Source organism: Microtus ochrogaster, chromosome 4, assembly GCF_000317375.1.
Source record: "Microtus ochrogaster isolate Prairie Vole_2 chromosome 4, MicOch1.0, whole genome shotgun sequence".
NCBI classification, from domain to species: Eukaryota; Metazoa; Chordata; class Mammalia; order Rodentia; family Cricetidae; genus Microtus; species Microtus ochrogaster.
Window position 1 is genome coordinate 50017517 of NC_022011.1, and position 16983 is coordinate 50034499.

Here is a 16983-nt window from a genome sequence, read left to right on the forward strand (position 1 = left end):
GGCACCCACCATGTACTGGGATGTAAGGGTGTGGTGATATGGTACCATTGATGGTGGGTACTGTGTGGCAGGGATGTACAATGTGATGGTTTTGTACTGTATGGTGGTGAGGTTCCGTATCACGTAATGGCAGGGAGTCATGTGGTAGTGGGGTACCATGTGTGGTCTAGTGCCATGCAGTTAGTGCCAGGGTATCTGTTGCTATTTTGATGCGTGAACACAAGCTAAACTGTTTACATCAGGATACACACATCTGTTTCCTCAAACACCTATATTTCTTTGTGTGTGTAGTGTATTTGAGTGTTCATATTTGTGTACGTGCATGCGGGTATGAGGTTGAGTATGTACATGCATGTGGAGTCCAGAGGAGAATATGGGGTTGGCTTTGTGTCTCAAAACTGCTGAATTTGTTTAATATGGACTCTTGAGGGTGAGAAAATGGTTTTAACAAAACCTGGTTCAAGGCCCTTCCTGCCAACCTTGCACAATTCTGGACCAGTCCATTGCCAACAGCATCTTTCAAGGAGCTCTGCCTCCTTTCAAGCTTTCTTTATTTTGTAATTTTTTGTGGTGCTGGGAATCAAACCCAGGGCCTTCCACATGCCGGGCAAGACCCCTATCACTGAGCTGTATCCTCAGCCCTCTTGTGAGCCTTTTGAAGCCACGTGAGCCAGTAAATTGTTGTTTCCCAGAGACTGGGTTTCCTCAATTAACACAGCATTTTCCGTTTCTGTTCATTTTCCTAAACAATTCATAATTTTATTCTTTGATAAATAAAATCCCACGGTGTACATTTACTGTCCATTCATCCAGTGACGGGCATCTAGGCTGGTTCCATTTCCTTGCAAGTGTGACTTGAGCAGCAATGGGTACGGTTGCGCAAGTGTCTGAGCCAGCATTTGATGGAGGTGAATATATATCAGGCCCAGAGCTTTCTGGAATCCTGCTGCTCAGGAACCCTGTCTGAAGCACATTCCTTAGGTAGGGCACAGAGCCTGAGCCCTCGAGGTGGCCGGGAGATGCCTGACCCACAGGAGTGGGGACAATGAGTTCCCGATGTCTTTGTTCTCAACCTTGTCCCATCCTTGTGTGTCAATATTGGGAAGCAATGAGACCCACCTTTAGTTTACTGCTTCTAGGGGAAAAAAATGTAAGGCACCCAGGTAGCCAGGATCTACGAACCTGGAAAGTGTGTGGCCGTCTCCAAATTTTTACCTTGCCAGGAGGGAAAAGAACCTACTGTCCCCTCTCAGGAGTTCTTGGCACCTGCCGTGGGACACATTGATATGCGGTAGAGACCCAGAAGTGGTCACCCTGTATCCCACTGAGGTCAGAAGTCCTCAAGCGCCCCTAGACATCACCCTATCTGTGTGTATGGTTGTGTGAGGAGTGCCTGAACATGGAGGCAAGGTTGGGTGCACTTTATAAAAATGACTTTCCTTGCTTCAAAACGAAGCTGGCTTTGAGCCCCAAGCTCCTTCGGGGGCTGTCTAAAATTAGCACCCTGGTGACAAGGCAGTCTTTGTCAGGGGCCTGCAGCTTGCACCGGGAAGCAGGGAAATGTCAACAGCACAGTTTCTGCATTAGTTTGGGTTTTTTGTTTTTTTTTTTTTTCACACGGCCAGGCAAGTGGTACTGCTTCAAAGGCATTTAGGATCCAGGCCCGTGATGGTTGTGTGATTAGACTGTGGGGTTCATAAGGTGCTAGCTTTATGGTCAGACAGCAGGGTCGCTCCCTCCCCCACCCAGCATGGGGGTGGCAGCACAGGCCTGGCCACCTGCCTCTTTAGTTGTGAGGTGTTTTGAGGCCCCCATATTCCATAGATGAGATGAATAGTGAGGTTGGACTGCACCCTTGGGGACATTCACTCACATCCCAGAACTTGCCCGAAGGCTGGGGAGGTGGGCATCAGTTGTTGGATGTGTTGACTATGGCTGTGTACCTAAGCCAAATGTCTAGAAAGATTGCATCTTCTGGGAAAGGTAGCCTTCATATTGGCTGTGTGGGTGTGGACCCCAGACCAAGCTGAGCTCTCCCCACTGGGCCTCAGTGCCCTTCTTGCACGGTTGTGATTAGGTGGGGTGTGTGTGTGTGTGTGTGTGTGAAGTTCTCAGCCTAGGGACAGCAGATAAATGCTGCCACCATTCATGTGTTTGTGAACCGCAGTTTCGGGAACCCACAATGCCCAAGGCGGATTTGGCATGTAGCCACCCTGAATTGGTGCAGGCAGGGCACGAACTATGCCCATGATTTCTCACCTGCTTCCCATGAATGGGAGAGGCTTCGGGCTTTTCCAAATGAGAGTCCAGGTTCAGGATGGCAGAAGCTGTGGCTGTGGCTTGAATTGGGAATAAGGTCCTGGCAGATGGGACTGAATGATTTTATATATATATCTTATTGCCATCACAAAACACCCAACAAAGGCTTCCTGAAGAAGGAAGGGCTGTCGGGTGGTGATGGCGCAGGCCTTTAATCCCAGCACTCAGGAGGCAGAGGCAGGCGGATCTCTGTGAGTTCAAGGCTAGCCTGGTCTACAGAGCGAGTTCCAGGACAACCAGGGCTACACAGAAACCATCTTGAAAAACAAAAACAAACAAGGAAGGAAGGGTTTATTTGAGCTCACAATTTGAGGGTCAGATCCATCATGGTGGGGAAGGTATGATGGCAGGAACTTGGGGCAGCTGTCCTAGTATATCCATGGTCAGGAGCAGAGAGAGGGACGGATATGGGCACCAGCTTTCTCGTTAACTCAGTCTAGAGCCTCCCTCAAGCATGGCTGGAGGTTTGTCTCCTGGGTGACTCCAGACCCTATCATGCTGATGGTCCTTGTCAACTGTCCCAGGAGTCGGGATGTGATTCTTCAGAGTTAGCACAGGACCAAAGTCCTGGTAAGAGGCAGGAACGACCCAGAGATTGGCAGCTGGAGGAGGCAGAAGATGCTGAGTGTGGCAGATACAGTCAAACCATTACTTGAGTCCTTGCTCTGGGAGAAAATAGAAAGGGGTTCCCTGAGTCTCCAGGCCATGGCTCTGCCGTGCCTTGATTTGAGGCAGTGAACCCCGAGAATAGACATGGAGATCATTTCTATTGGTTTAAGCTGCCCAGCTTCTGGTCACTTCCTTGATGGTAGGGAACCAGCTGGTCTATCCCTCTTGAGGTGTGAGGCCCAGAGGTGGAGACTGTCTCCTGCTCTCTCTAAGTTGAATCTTCTTCCTTTGCTTCAAGATTCCCAGATAGGCTCGTGTGAACTTTCCTCAAAAAAACCCATTTCTTGTTGACAATGTGACCAGGCAGGCCTAGGCCTGGCTGGTAAGTGGCAGTCTGCCTGGACCTCACCAGCCTGAGGCAGCTATATCTGATTCACACCCTTGTCTCTCCAGGTCCGGGCCATACGGCTATCCTTTGTGGGGGAGCTGGGCTGGGAGCTGCATGTCCCCCGTGAATCCTGCATACCAGTGTACCGGGCTCTGATGGCTGCAGGTGCCAAGCATGGCCTCGTCAATGCAGGCTACCGTGCCATTGACTCCCTGAGCATTGAGAAAGGTGAGTCCTGGGAGGCTACCCAAGCTACCAGAAAGAAGCTGGGGATGTTTCTGTCATTGGTGTCCAGATTTTCACATCATGAATCCCTCTATCTCCCAGCCTTGTAAATTTTCTCAAACCCTCCTCACTGCCTGTGATGCATGGGGTCTCCCAATCAGGGCTTCAGAAGTGATTCTGGGGTCCCCAGGCACACACCTGGACTCAGAGAGGTGAGGCACTCCCTAGAATCCTGAGAGAGTATGTCTCAGTGGGGAGGGGTTGAATTCCTCACTGTGGTATCCTTGAGAGATTGTTTTTTTTTTTTTTGAGTTTTTAAAGAACTGGGTGCTGGAGGCTTCATGTTTGCCTATATGGGGATTGTATTACTAGCGACACCCAGATATCTCCCGAGAGGTGAAGACTCCGAGCAGGTTGGGCTGCTGACTGGTGGCTACCTCATCTCCTTCCCCAAGATCCCAGAATGGAATCTGCCCTTCCCCAAGAGTGATTTACTCCACTTCCCAGGTCCACCAATCACCCCATCCTGATGGTACAAGGGACTGGAAAGCTCACAGGACTAGTCTGTTCTAAGAGCTCATATAGGGAAACTTCTGGAGTCCAGGATTCTACCCCATCTCCCTGGCTGCCCAGCTGGCTAAGCAACAGTGAAGGTGGAGATTTGGGGACTGAATAGTGTGGGTTTGGGAAGCACCTACATATATTTCCTAAAGACTTGATGCCCACCTCAGCTGGACACTCGCCCCGTCCCCCTTGTCCCACAGGCTATCGACACTGGCATGCAGACCTGAGGCCTGACGACAGCCCCCTGGAGGCAGGATTGGCATTCACCTGTAAGCTCAAGTCCTCAGTGCCCTTCCTCGGCCGTGAAGCCTTGGAGAAGCAGCGTGCCACAGGCCTCTACCGGCGCCTAGTATGCCTCACTGTGGAAGAGTGAGTATTCCAGCCCGTCCACGCTGGAGAGGTACTTACCATTTCCAGTGATAGCCCCGGGGACTGGCATTTCCTCAGATCAGCCTCCCTTTCACGATGGCCCATTACAGATGGGAAAAGTGAGGCCCAGGAGATATAGATCCACAACACAAGATCTACATCAGGTGTTGGTAAAAGCAGAACTGGTATACAAATTCTGAGTGGGCCAGGAGTGGGTCAGAGGTAGGGGTGTCAGCAGGGCGCCAGGGACATAGGGAAAGCATAACACTCTCTAATGAAGGCATTTAAAAGGGAAAGGTGCTACAGCTGAACTGTGGTGAGTAGAGCCAGGCATGGTGACTTGGGAGGGTGAACCCTACTTACAAGCTGGTGCCCCTGTCTCTTTGGAGCCACCTCCCATCCTGTTCCAGTTAAATCCCGACTAGGCAGAATTGTTCTCCGTGTATAAATGAGGACCACGGAGTGTCAGAGACACGAAGGAGAAAGGAGAAACCCATTCTGAGGAACTCGGCCCTCCAGTCTGATCACCAAGAAGCAGCTTGGAACATGTCACCGGTAGCCAGGCTCAAGTGCTCCGAGTCACCGGGAGAGTTTGAATCTTGGAGGCCTGGGTTCTACGCGGTGGTTCCCATAGGAATTCTCATAGCAACTGTCTCCAGGACCGGGAGGTGGCTTTGGGCGTTGCTGTGCAGCTGACAGCCAGCCACAGATGCTGTCACTGTGCTCGGAGCGTCAAGTGTGATAAGGGGCAATGGGCAGAGCTAGGGTCTGTCATCATACTGTGGCCTTTTCCTGAGATGTCACCTACTCCCCTGAGGCTGCCCAGCTTGGGTGGCAGGAGCTTCTTAGGTGGGGTGGAGCTGTCATACCCTCCCCCCAGCCTCTACAAAGCTCCTGAGGCCAGTGTTTAGCTCCAGAGCAGAGGACGGACATCTGTCCTGCTCAGGGGCTTCCTTTCTGTCCCTGCATCTCTTGGCTGCAAGGCACACGATGATGTGTGCCTGCTGGTTTGAGGGGACTTGGGTGTGTTGGGAGCCACTATGATACCACTTTGTCCCATGGAGAGTGACTGGAGAGGATGTGGGGGAGGAGGTGTTCCCCAGCCTTCCTTCATCCTGGCCCCCATTCCAGATGGTGTGGCTCTGAGCTGCAGACCTAAGAGGGCACCCAAACCTGGCCTGACTCTTGTCATTTGGGGAAGGTTTCACGCCACTGTGGCTCTGATGACAGCCCAGAGGAGCAGTCTACAGATGGCACCAAATGGTACCATGTCCAGGCATTGATGTTTCTAGATTTTAGTGGGCTTCTTTTTCTTTTTGTCTACCATTTTGAATCTTGAATCAAAAATGTTAGTATTAATATAGTACATTGATGAAGAAAATCCTTTAGTATAGTATACAAAGTAGATTACCAGAACACTGTAAAATAAGCCCACTTGACAGTTAAATAAACTAGATTCAGCATACTCTTTGTTAAAATTCTAATGGAATTCTTCACTGAACTAGAAAAAAATTTCTGAAACTTACATGGAGGCAAAAGATGCAGACCAACCAAAGCAATGAGGAAGGCAGCATCAAGCCTGACCTCAAATTATATTGCAGAGCCATAGTGACAAAACCAGCATGGTCCTGGCCCAAACACAGACGTGTAGACCCATGGAGCAAATAGAGGGCCCAGAAGCAAACCACACAACCCTTACAGTGGCTCCAGAACCACATTAGAGAGAAGCAGCCTCTCATGATGGTGCTAACAACCCTGCAGATGTGTGAACTAGACCCCTGCTTTCCATCCTATGTGAAGATAATCCCAAAATGGACAAGATCCAAATCTCCTGAACCACTGAGACTTCAAGAGGAACCCCGAGGGAATGTGCTTCAAGATACAAACGGGGTAAGGCCTTTGAGAGTGAGCCTCCAGAGCTCAGGAAGTCAGTGTGAACTGAAGGATGGGATCGCATGAAGTAAACGTGACTCTTCACAGCCCAGGGAACAATCACCAGAGTGAAGAAGCAGCCTGTGGAATGGGAGAAATCCACTTGATGGGATGAATCATCGGAATATGCAAAGAACAGCCAGAGAATTAAACAACAACCCCACAAATAACCCAGGGAGTAAGTAAGCAGGCAACACGCTGAACAGACATCTGGAAGAGAAGAGAAGCGACCAGTCAGCTTATGGAAGATTACTCAGTGTCTTCAGCTATGAGAGAAATGCACACCCGAGCTATGCTGAGATCCCAGCTCTCCCCAGCCAGAGAGGCTGACACCAAGGAATGGAACGGCAGCAAACGCTGTGTGGATTCAGGGAAAGAGGAACCTTTGTCCCCTACTGCTGGTAATGTAAGTCATTCTAGCCACCGTGGCCAAGGGACTTCCATATGAGTCAGCTATGCCCTCCTGGTGTATACCAAAGGACTCTGAGTCAGCATGCCACAGAGGCACAGCCATGGTAACTGCAGCAGGGTTCGTAAGAACCAAGATATACAACCAGCTCAGATGCCCACCAATGGATGGATTTTATTTTATTATTTTTATTTTGAGGCAGGGTTGTACCATGTAGACTTGGCTAGCTTGAAACTCACTGTGTAGACCTGGTTAGCCTTGAATTCACATTGGTCTGCCTGCCTCTGCCTCCTGAGTTCTGGAATTAAAGGTGTGTGCCACCATGCACAGTACAATGGATGAATTTTAGGAAAATGTGGTACATACACGGTGGTGTATGGTTGACCCATTATTTACCCAGAGATAAGAATGGAATTGTATTTTTGTGGGGGGGGTTGTTTATGTGTTATTTTATTATTTAAAAACTTTATTTGTGTGAGTGTGACATGAAAGTAAAAGGGGAGGGACTATGGGGTAGAAAGAGAGGACAAGAGGGGGTGGGTGTGAGCAGAGCAAATATGTACATGCATGATGATTTCACAACAGAGTATTTTCTTTTTAAAAGATTTTATTATATGGATGCACATGTGTTTGTCCATGTGAGTGGATGCCATATGTGCACGGGTGCCTGCAGAGGTCAGAGGAGGGCACAGGATCCCCTGGAGGTGGTAAATACCTGGCATGGGTGCCGAGAACGGAACTCAGGTTCTCTACAAGAGCAACAAGTGCTCTTAACCGCTGAGCCATCTCTCCAGCACCCTCCCCACTATTTTCTATAATTAACATAGATTTTTAAAAAGGAGTTAAATGAAAAGGGATGGAGTGGGGTCTTTCTGAAGTGCTGGGGCTCTGGTCGGCTTTACAGTTAAATTTCATTCCCTCATTCACTTCTATCCTGCCCCCTGTCATTCTAGGTCAGGAGTCGGGCTACTGGGGGCTTGCAAGGTGCTGGCAGGGTACCTATACCCATGTGGCATAGGCTCTTGTATGCACAGTCAAGTCCAGCTGCCTCGCTTCCCCAGGCTGTGTTCCCACCACAGTCTGGGGTTCCAGCCATCTTTTTGCTTCTTTCAGGGAGGTGCCTATGTTTGGCCTGGAGGCCATCTGGAGAAACGGCCAAGTGGTGGGCCATGTCCGGAGGGCTGACTTTGGGTTCGCTGTGAACAAAACCATCGCCTATGGCTACATCCGAGATCCCAGTGGTGGGCCGGTGAGCTCTGTTCCCTGTCCCTTTCTAGATCCTCGGGACCATACCTGCGCATGCTGGGAACGCAGGAGGAAGCCAGGAAGGGTGGAGGAGTGCCAGTCCTGGTCTCCAGCCGAGTTTTGCTGGTTTTTCTCTTTTATCTCTAAAAGAAGCTGACTAGGGCAGCCCCAGGATCTTCTTGATCAAAAAGACTTGAAGGGTCTGAGATAACATTCTCTGGTCCCAGAGGCTAGCGGACCATCTCTGCCCTTCCTCCTCACCCCCAGTCACCTCAACCCCAACAAGTGAGCCAAACCCAGGCTGCAGATACTGGGACAGTCATAGGAGGGTACCAGCTATGTCCCCAGGAGGAAAGGGGTGGCCTTTACCGCTTCCTGTTTCCCAACAATGGTGTAGAAGTGTAACAAGTAGCGCCATTTATTTTCACACCACCTAAGCATACCTTTGCCAAGTCTCACTGAGGTCTCCCGTGCCCCAGCTCCAGTCCCAGAGGTGCTGACCTGGCTCTGCCTTCTAGCCAGACATCAAGACAAGCTGGGCCACAGTGTCTGGCTGAATGGAGGGCTGGAACATCAGGCTTGGGAAGAGGCAAGGACAAGTGGCTCCCATGGGGTCTAGGGTTACCCGGACTTCTGGAGTACAGGTTAGGGTGGGGTGGGGTGGCTGAAAGTGGAGAGGAACCCTGTACTAGAGCAGGAGGCTCGTGATTCGGGCTTAACTCGAGGCTGTGACTTTGTCTTGCTCTGTGACCACAGACCAGGGGTTTCTCCAAGATCCCAAGCTTTTACTATAAAAAGAGTACAGGCTTCCCCCCTCCTCATGGACTCCAGTATGGACAACCACATTGAACGGAAACCGATTGACAGTCATCAAACATTGCAAAGCAGCCTGGGATCTTTGGTGATTACACAGGACTTTCTTAACACTGAGAGTCCACAACCAGGGTCCCAGGCAAGGCAAAGTTAGAAGTTCGTTTACTGGTGCCCAGGCTTGGTAGGCAGGGGAGAATCCACAGCCTTTTCTTTCAAAGATCAGTGCCACCCACCCTTCCTACCCATTCATTGGGCTTCAGGAGGCCCAGCATAAATCCCATCCAGACAAGGAGTCCCACCCTGAAGGTGAGCAAAGGAAGGAAAGGCTCATATCCTGTGGCTGTGATCAAGTTTCTTGAATATTCATGCCATGAGAGTGGGCAGCTGGGGCAAGCCAACTCTCTCTCCCTCCTTCAGTGCTCTGGTGGGATAACCCACATTGCTAAGTAAGACTAAGGAGTTTGGGGGTGGAAATTCTGTGGCTCGTGGGTGTTTATCAGCTGGACTGGGTTAGTCGCAGAACACCTGCCTCTCCACTGCTGAAATCTCCTGACTTCCACTCACGTAGTGCAGAGGGCTCGCCCTAAACATCCCGCGACTTAAAAAGGTTTGTTGTCTCTTCTCTTTTCTTTTCTTTCCTTTTCTTTTCTTTTCTTTTCTTTTCTTTTCTTTTCTTTTCTTTTCTTTTCTTTTCTTTTCTTTTCTTTTCCTTTCTTTATCCAGTCCTGAGCCACCTGGAATGAGGGGAGATCAAGCCCCAGACTGCTCCAGCCTGGGCCTGGAATCCTCACTGTACACAAAGAAGCATGTCCTTGGGTGGCCTAGGAGTGTTCCTCCCTCCAGAACAGTACAGTGTCAGGTTACAGCACTCTCCCCTGTCGGACAGGCTAGCACCTGCTCCCAGGGCTAACAGCTCCAGATGGCTTGCTAAGAAGACGGAGCCAGATGAGAGTCAGAGGGAGGAGGGCCCAGGGGCCATGCTGTCCAGAAGGCTGTTCCATCCACCCTGTCCCTCAGGATAACAAGGACCCCTTGTTATAATGCTGTGTTTGGCTGGCTCCAAACTCCATCCAAGCTCCTGCCTGACCCCCATCTTCCCAGGGATCTTGGAACAGGTCACGGGAACAGATCATCCTGGGGGAGAAGTCTTGCTGGCTACTGGATCTGAGCTTTGATGGACTCAGCTATTCCTGTTTAGCTCATGGGCACAGGGCACATAATCTGCTGTTCTAGAGAATCCCCTCTCAGAGAAGGGGCTTGGTATAGGGCTTGGCTTATCAGAGGGTTAGGTCCGGGGAACCCTAAGCCACCTCTAGAAACAACTGAGTGACTCTGACTTCTCTCTGCTCATAGGTCTCTCTGGACTTTGTGAAGAGTGGGGAGTATGCCTTGGAGAGAATGGGGGTCACCTATCCTGCCCAGGTTCACCTGAAGTCTCCCTTTGACCCTGACAACAAGAGGGTGAAGGGCATCTACTGAGCTGCAGGGTGGAGACCACAGCTACTCAGGCCACCGGAAACTGCCACACCTCAATACTGCCTGCCAACTCCTTTGCTGCACAAATGGCCCTGTGTCCTGAGACCCAGGACATGGGCAAAACATAGCCTTCCCCACCCTTAGCCACCATGTGGTCCTGCTAGCCATCCCAGCTCCTAACCAGGACTGGATGGACCTCGATGTTGCTCCTGCTCACAGACCACACAGTGGTCTCCAATCCACCCTAGTCCTCCCCAAAATGCACCCTGCAGATGTCTTAGATCAGGGTCCCCATGAGTATCTCAGAATATCCCCAAGATAGGAGCCCCCTCCTCTTCCACACCTGGCTGACTGGCAATATGTAGTCCGGGCACTTGAAGACTAGTGAATCAGGGGACAGTAAACAAGGATTAAAGAGCAACGTCTGCCACAGGTGTAGGATGGAGAGGAGAGATATTTGCTGGACTGGTACAGTCCTTCCTCAGTATGGCTGCCTTTCAGACCAGAGAGAAGCGGGTATTAGAAAGTTCTTGCCTTAACCTTCCAGGTCTGCAGGAGAGAAAGCCCATCTGAGAGTCACCAGCCCGTGACATGGGGGCACATGGCATGGAATTCAGATCAGGAACCTCCATCACTTACACAGAAGTACAGGCTTCTGTCTCAGTTTTCCCGGAAGCCATTGCTCATAGGTCCAGGGACACCAAGCTTGCTGTTATGCACGGACCTTCTGCTAGGCTCATTTCTAAGGACTTTGGCCTTATAGCTGCATCCTGCTCACCCCGCCTCCGGAGAGGGTGCTGCTCTAGCTCTGCCCTGCGAGTCAGAGCGACTCCTCTCACCTTGTGTGACCAGCTACACCTGCCCACATGTTGGGAGTGATCCTGTTTCTCTTCCTGGGGTGAACGTCTGTCACTTTTTTTATAGACCCAGCCTTCCTCCTCTGCCTCACACCCTGACTTAGAAACTAGAGTTCTGTGACCACTCAAACAAAGGTCACCACGTAGTCTTATAGTCCATGCCTTGTAGTCTAGGAGAACAGGGGGCAAAGGCTAGGGCAGTATGGAGCTGGGCTCTCCTAAACCCAAAGAAGGCAGCAGAGGGGAGAGTTGGGCACGGTTGTCCTGGGTGGGCTCTGAATCTTCCCAGGCTCACACACCACACACTGAGCTGGAAAAGGTCAAGCTAATAAAATTGAAGCCATGGAAAGATGTGTGGGGTAGAGTTGGCCTTTCAAACGTGGATCTGGTCCCCTGAGTCTGGGGAAGGGCTGGAGGCGGGAGAGTGTGGAGGAACCTCTGGATGGCTGAAGGAACACCTGTGGTCTCTCGGGACCACAGGGCTGGCTCTTGGATGACATGGTTTTGTGAAGCCAGAGGAAAGAAGAGAGGAGGAGGGAGGAGAAGGGAAGTGGAAGAGGGAGGAGGGGAAGATGGGGAAGATGTGGGGGGGGGGAGGTAAGTGGAGCAGGGAGGGGAGGGGAGAAGGAGAAAGGAGGAAAGAAGAAGGAAGGCAACTGCCCAGATTGCCCAGCTTCCTGGCCCCCAATTCTGTGTTCTGGCCAAGACACCCCGCCCCCCACCACGTTGGGCCGATGAGCACATGCAGCTCCCAACCTATCCTTGGGGATAGCTCAGGACCAGGGAGGTCTGAGTGCTTTTCCCAGCCTAACTGGGTTTTCCCAGACTTCACATGCCTTTCCCATGCCTGCCTGCCTGCCTCCCCCATCCTTGGAAGGATGCTGGGTCCCTGAGCAAGAGCAGCTGTCAAGAATCACCTCCAAGTTCGCCTGGAAAGTCCCAGGGCACCCTATCCTGAATGGATCGCAGAGACCTTAGGCCCGGCTTCCGGTACTGCCAATCTAGATGTGCATCTGTCGCTATATTAAAAAACAAAAAACCTTTATTTGTTTTTCTGGAAAATCAAGCACATGGCCCCCACTGTGACTGAGCACTGCCTATCAGAAATCACTGGAAACCCGATGTGAAAATGCCCCAAGTGTGGAGAGCAGACTGTAGCGGGTATGGAGGGAGAGGACCGAGGTCTTGGTACCCTTAGAGGCCCCAGTGAGATACAACAGTGTTGGGGTTCAGAGGTTGCTCAGTGGAGCTCTCCCTGCAGAGGACAGGGGGACAGGCCCCCTTTTGCCAGCTATCCTCAGGCTTGCTTGCTGCCCCATCCTGGTCTCTGTTACACTGAGCAATAATGTTTTCACCAGGGCTGGAGAGATGACCCGTGGGTAAGGTGCTTGGTATATAAGCTTGAGGACCTGAGTTTGGATCCCTAGAACCCAAGTAAAGCCCAGGTGTGGTGGCACAGCTTTGGAACTCTAGCTCTGGGAGTGAGGGAGGACTCAGAGACAGGCAGATTCCCCATAGCTTGCTGGCCACCCAGCCTACCAATGAGACTCAGGTTTATCGAGACACCCTATCCCAAGCAATAAGGACAAAGGTGGCAGGAAGGCTGATGACACTAACTTCTGGTCTCTGTATGTGTGAGTACATGCGCTTGCATACCCACACGTATAAGTTCACATATGTAGAGAGAAAATGCTTGCACGCCACATGCCTTCCAGTAGGAGATGGGGAAAGGTGAGACACCAGGTGGCAGGATGAGATGCTCATTTCCCTGGTAAGAACTGAGACCCTAGTAGCAAAATGCCCAGGTCACTTCCAGCTTCTTCCTCCCCGCACACACACATCCTAGAGGCCTCCTATGCACCCTGCTAGCACAGGGCCATGTCCCTTTAGCCTGTGTGGAAGACAGCAGAAACACTGGGCGAAGGAGAGGAGGGACACACAGACAGGCGGTGGACAGCAAACTGCTCGTATGTCACAGTCTGGAGGTAGGCTTGGCCAGCATGCTCCATGCCCTGGTGGTATCTCAACCACCCAACCTGCAGAGGGGGGCTGATAGGTGGGGCTGTCTCACTCTGCCTCAGCTTCAGGACTCTGCCCGGAGGACCAACCAAGCCCCCTGGAGCTCCATCCAGCCTGGCTGAGCCTATACATTCATCTTAACCTCCACCTCATGAGGACTCAGAGGCCAGAAGGATTTCCCAGGGCCAGCCCTGTGACAGCCCTGTCACTCTTGAGGGTTGGGGAGAGTAGGCTGGCAAGCCGTTCTGGGTCTCTGGGAAGTGAGCTGGAAAAAGCTCACAGATGGAGCTGAGGTCTTTTGAGTCCCTCCAGGCCCGAACTGTGTGGGCAGAGGGAACTAGGCTGCTCTTGTTGTGGGTGAGAGGCAGACAGTGGTGGGCATCTGTGAAGGGCATCCGAGGATGGCTGACTCAGCTGTCAGACACATTTATCAGGTGACCATCCTGTCAAGCTGCAAAAGGGCCAGCGTGCTCCCTGACTTCCCGCTGGCCCAGTCACTCCTGGCCAGTTGTGGATTCAGTCAGGTGAAATAGCCCTGAATTCCCCAGCATGTGGCCCCCTTCTGCCTTTAGTCACCCCCCTATTTTCTTCCTTATTCTTCCTGCAGTCTTCAATAAAGTAGCCCCCTAATGTAGACCTGCTGAGCATCTAAACACCAAGCTTTGGCTGCTGGGGCACTGAGACTTGCAGCTTCTTCCACTGAAGACCTGATGGTGCCACTACCTGTGAGTAGGCACTTTGTATGGGTGCCCAGGTTCTTAGGTTCCCACTGCTATGCAAGCTGCAGCGCCAGTCAACTCAGGGAGCTTTGGACGGCTGGCGAGTCCAGGAGCCTCTGTATGCAAGCTCATGGAAGCACCTTGGAGGTCACTAGTTCTGCACTGGGTGAGGAGTCTCCACCTGCATCACAGGTGGTGGGTGCCCTGTAGCTCCAAAGGCAGGTCCTGCCTCAAGTGCCCCACGGGAGATCCCTGCAGCTGTATAGGTGGCTCTGCCCAGAGCCGCTGATCATTGGCTTACTGACGGGTACCTAGATGGGATTTTCAACCCATGGTGGCCCTCCGGAGTTCACTTGGTGCCACAGTCCCAAGCAGCTCCCCTCTGTGGATGCCCCATCAAATGTGGCAGCCATGAGTTACACACTGTTGTTAATCCTTGATGTGAAAGAATGGGACTGTAAATATTTTACACTGGTGTGTGTGTGTGTGTGTGTGTGTGTGTGTATGGTTTCTGTATATGTACCCATGAGCATACACATACAAGTGTATAGAGACCAGAGGTCAACCTTGGGTTTTGTTCTTCAGTTGTCCACCGTTTTCTGAGACAAGTCCTCTCCCTGGGTCAGATTAGGCTGACGAGGCAGCAAGCCTCAGGGATCCTCCTGTCCCCTGCTGCATACCCAGGGCTAGGATTATAAACACCCATCCTTGCATGGGTTCCAGGGTTTGAACTCGGGCCCTTATGCTTGCAAGTATTTTACTGCAGAGTTCTGTCCCTGGCCAGCTTCCGTCTCAGCTTTGAGACAGAGTATCCGGTAGACCAAGCTGGTCTTGAACTCTGTTGTGTAGCCAGGATTCACCTTGAATTTCCGATCCTCCTGTCTCCACTTCCCAAGCACTGTATTCATGTAACTGTGCCCAATTTAATGTGGCTCTGGGGATAAAAGCCAGGACTTGTGCGTGTTAGGGTGAGTGTTCTCCCAACCAAGCTACATCCTTAGCCCTGGTGCTTATCCTTTTTTTTAAATTAATCTAAACAAAAATTAAATAACCACCTGAGACTGTGGGCTACCAGATAGCAATGTCCAGGATTATTTCAGGACCAGCTCACTAAAGACTTTATCCCTGACCTGGGGACATCCTTCTTGTACTTAAGACCTTCTTCACACTGCTAAAGAGTAGCAGCCCTTAGCCTCTGGTACTTCCTAAACGCCCAGGCATCTGGGAGGCGGGAAAGTCCTCTGCTCCAAATCCAGCAAGGAAAAGCATTATACCCAGTGAGTTGGGAATGGCTTACACTCAGATCCTTGCTATCACCCAAATTCAGAAGAGGGGTAGTTCTGGAGACTTGCTTTGGCTTAGAGGATATGGAGGGGAGATGATCTCAGTAGCCCGTGTTACCCTTACATTCTACAGGGGCCTTGTCACCTAACCTTAGATCTCTGAGTCTCTGTCTTCTCATCTGTCTAGGGAAGAGACACAGCAAGTTCTTAAAGGTTTGGGGAGCTGGTGGAGATGTCATAGGCCTCAACTGGTAGTCATAACAACACCCTGGTCACCCTGGTGAGGGCTGTTGCAACAGAAGCAGCACAGAGTGCAGATGGCTTCCCTGGAGAAAGATCAGGACAGCTCAGAGGGGAAGCAGGGTCTGTGGGTCTGGACACATCCCTGGGCAAGGTACTGACCCACGAGCCTCAGGTTCCCTGTCCGTGAGTGGCACACCGCTAGAGTGAAGTGACTGAGTCAAAGGTCAGGCTCCAGAGCCCCGCGAGTCTTTCTGGTACCTCTGGCTCTAGGCTGCTCAGACAGGCAGCCATGGAGGGAAAGCACAGCTACGGAGACGGCTTGCCTCCCCCATCTCTGAGGCTGTAAAGATGACGGAGGGCTGAGCATTGCTCTGGGCTGTCGGACTTGGCATTTCACACCGATTACGCCCATGACTTATGGGCGCCCGGAGCCATGATTCATACTACACAGAGCAGAGTCTGGGCACTTTCGCTCTGCAGTAAGAAAGTGCCTCGCTGAAGGGGAAGGCAGCACTTAGCTGATGTCTGTGGCAGTGGGGGGACACGAAGCTCATCCATCACCTTCCCTGCCTGAGGAGCCTGGCCTGCGTTTTGCTGAAATAGCTGAAAAGAGCCCAGTCTCCTTCTCCCTTCCAAAGCCATCAAAGAGCTGAGCTGGCCCTTAAACGGGAGATGAGGGAGAGACGGACTCAGGGCGGGTGGTGTGACTAGAATTACAAAAGCAGGCCTCGTTCACGCGGGACAATGCATGTGACATCACGGGGCTCGGAAAGGCTCAGCTTAGGGGCAGGAGCATCAGCCCTGCCTGTGTGTCCACAGTTAGTGCTGGGTGAGGGTGAGTCCCATTTTATAGACTAGAAGACTGATTCACTCTTTCTTTAAAGGGTTAAGCCAAACTTTCAGCCACCTGTTCTAGAGCCTGATATGTCACCAGCAGGAGAAGCAACCGGCTCTAACCTCCACAGAGCCTGGCTCTAGCCATCTCGGCTCTCCGTGTTGGAAGTACTTGTTGGGGTTTCCCTCTAGGTGGGCGAAAATATCTATTTACTCTGCCATGAAGTGAGCTCCCCTGGTGAGTCTCTAACTAGCTAAATGCCTTGTCCTGTCTTGTCGCAGGGAAGCCACCCACTGGGAAACATGAGCCACTAGGCAAAGAGTTGTTTAAACGGGGCTGTCATGGTAAACACCAACAAAAGTCACCATTGGAGGACCAACAGGGTGGGGACTGGGAGGCTTAGGGAGTCTGCACCCAGCCTGGCAAGGCTGTTCTTGAGGCAAGGGAGGTCTGCAGTGCTGAATCTGGACCCCATAGCAAGTCGTCTCTACATGGAGGCAGCCCTGATGTGGCCAGGTTCGTTCTGTCCAGTTAGACTTCATGGGATGGTCTCAGTCACACAGGTGTCTCCAGGGTGACATGCCCCTTCCTCCTAGGTGAACGGCACTATTCTATGAAGAGGAGTCTTCAAAAGGGGGTACACAGAACTGGTGTGAGCCCACAGGGACATCATGAAGA

The 16983-nt window shown here is 51.6% G+C and overlaps 1 protein-coding gene across 3 annotated transcripts in view; it reads left to right on the plus strand.

The window, feature by feature from the left end:
• The window catches only part of Sardh (sarcosine dehydrogenase), a 57076-nt gene extending 45527 nt beyond the window's left edge, over positions 1-11549 (plus strand). For all 3 annotated transcript variants that reach the window (XM_013346054.2, XM_013346053.2, XM_005346216.2), the window contains 4 exons: positions 3382-3544; positions 4306-4474; positions 7929-8064; positions 10227-11549. In XM_013346054.2, the coding sequence (XP_013201508.1) occupies positions 3382-3544; positions 4306-4474; positions 7929-8064; positions 10227-10352 (594 nt within the window). In that variant the 3' untranslated portion in view covers positions 10353-11549. The remainder of the gene's footprint in view (positions 1-3381; positions 3545-4305; positions 4475-7928; positions 8065-10226) is intronic.
• The last annotated feature ends 5434 nt before the right edge of the window (positions 11550-16983 follow it).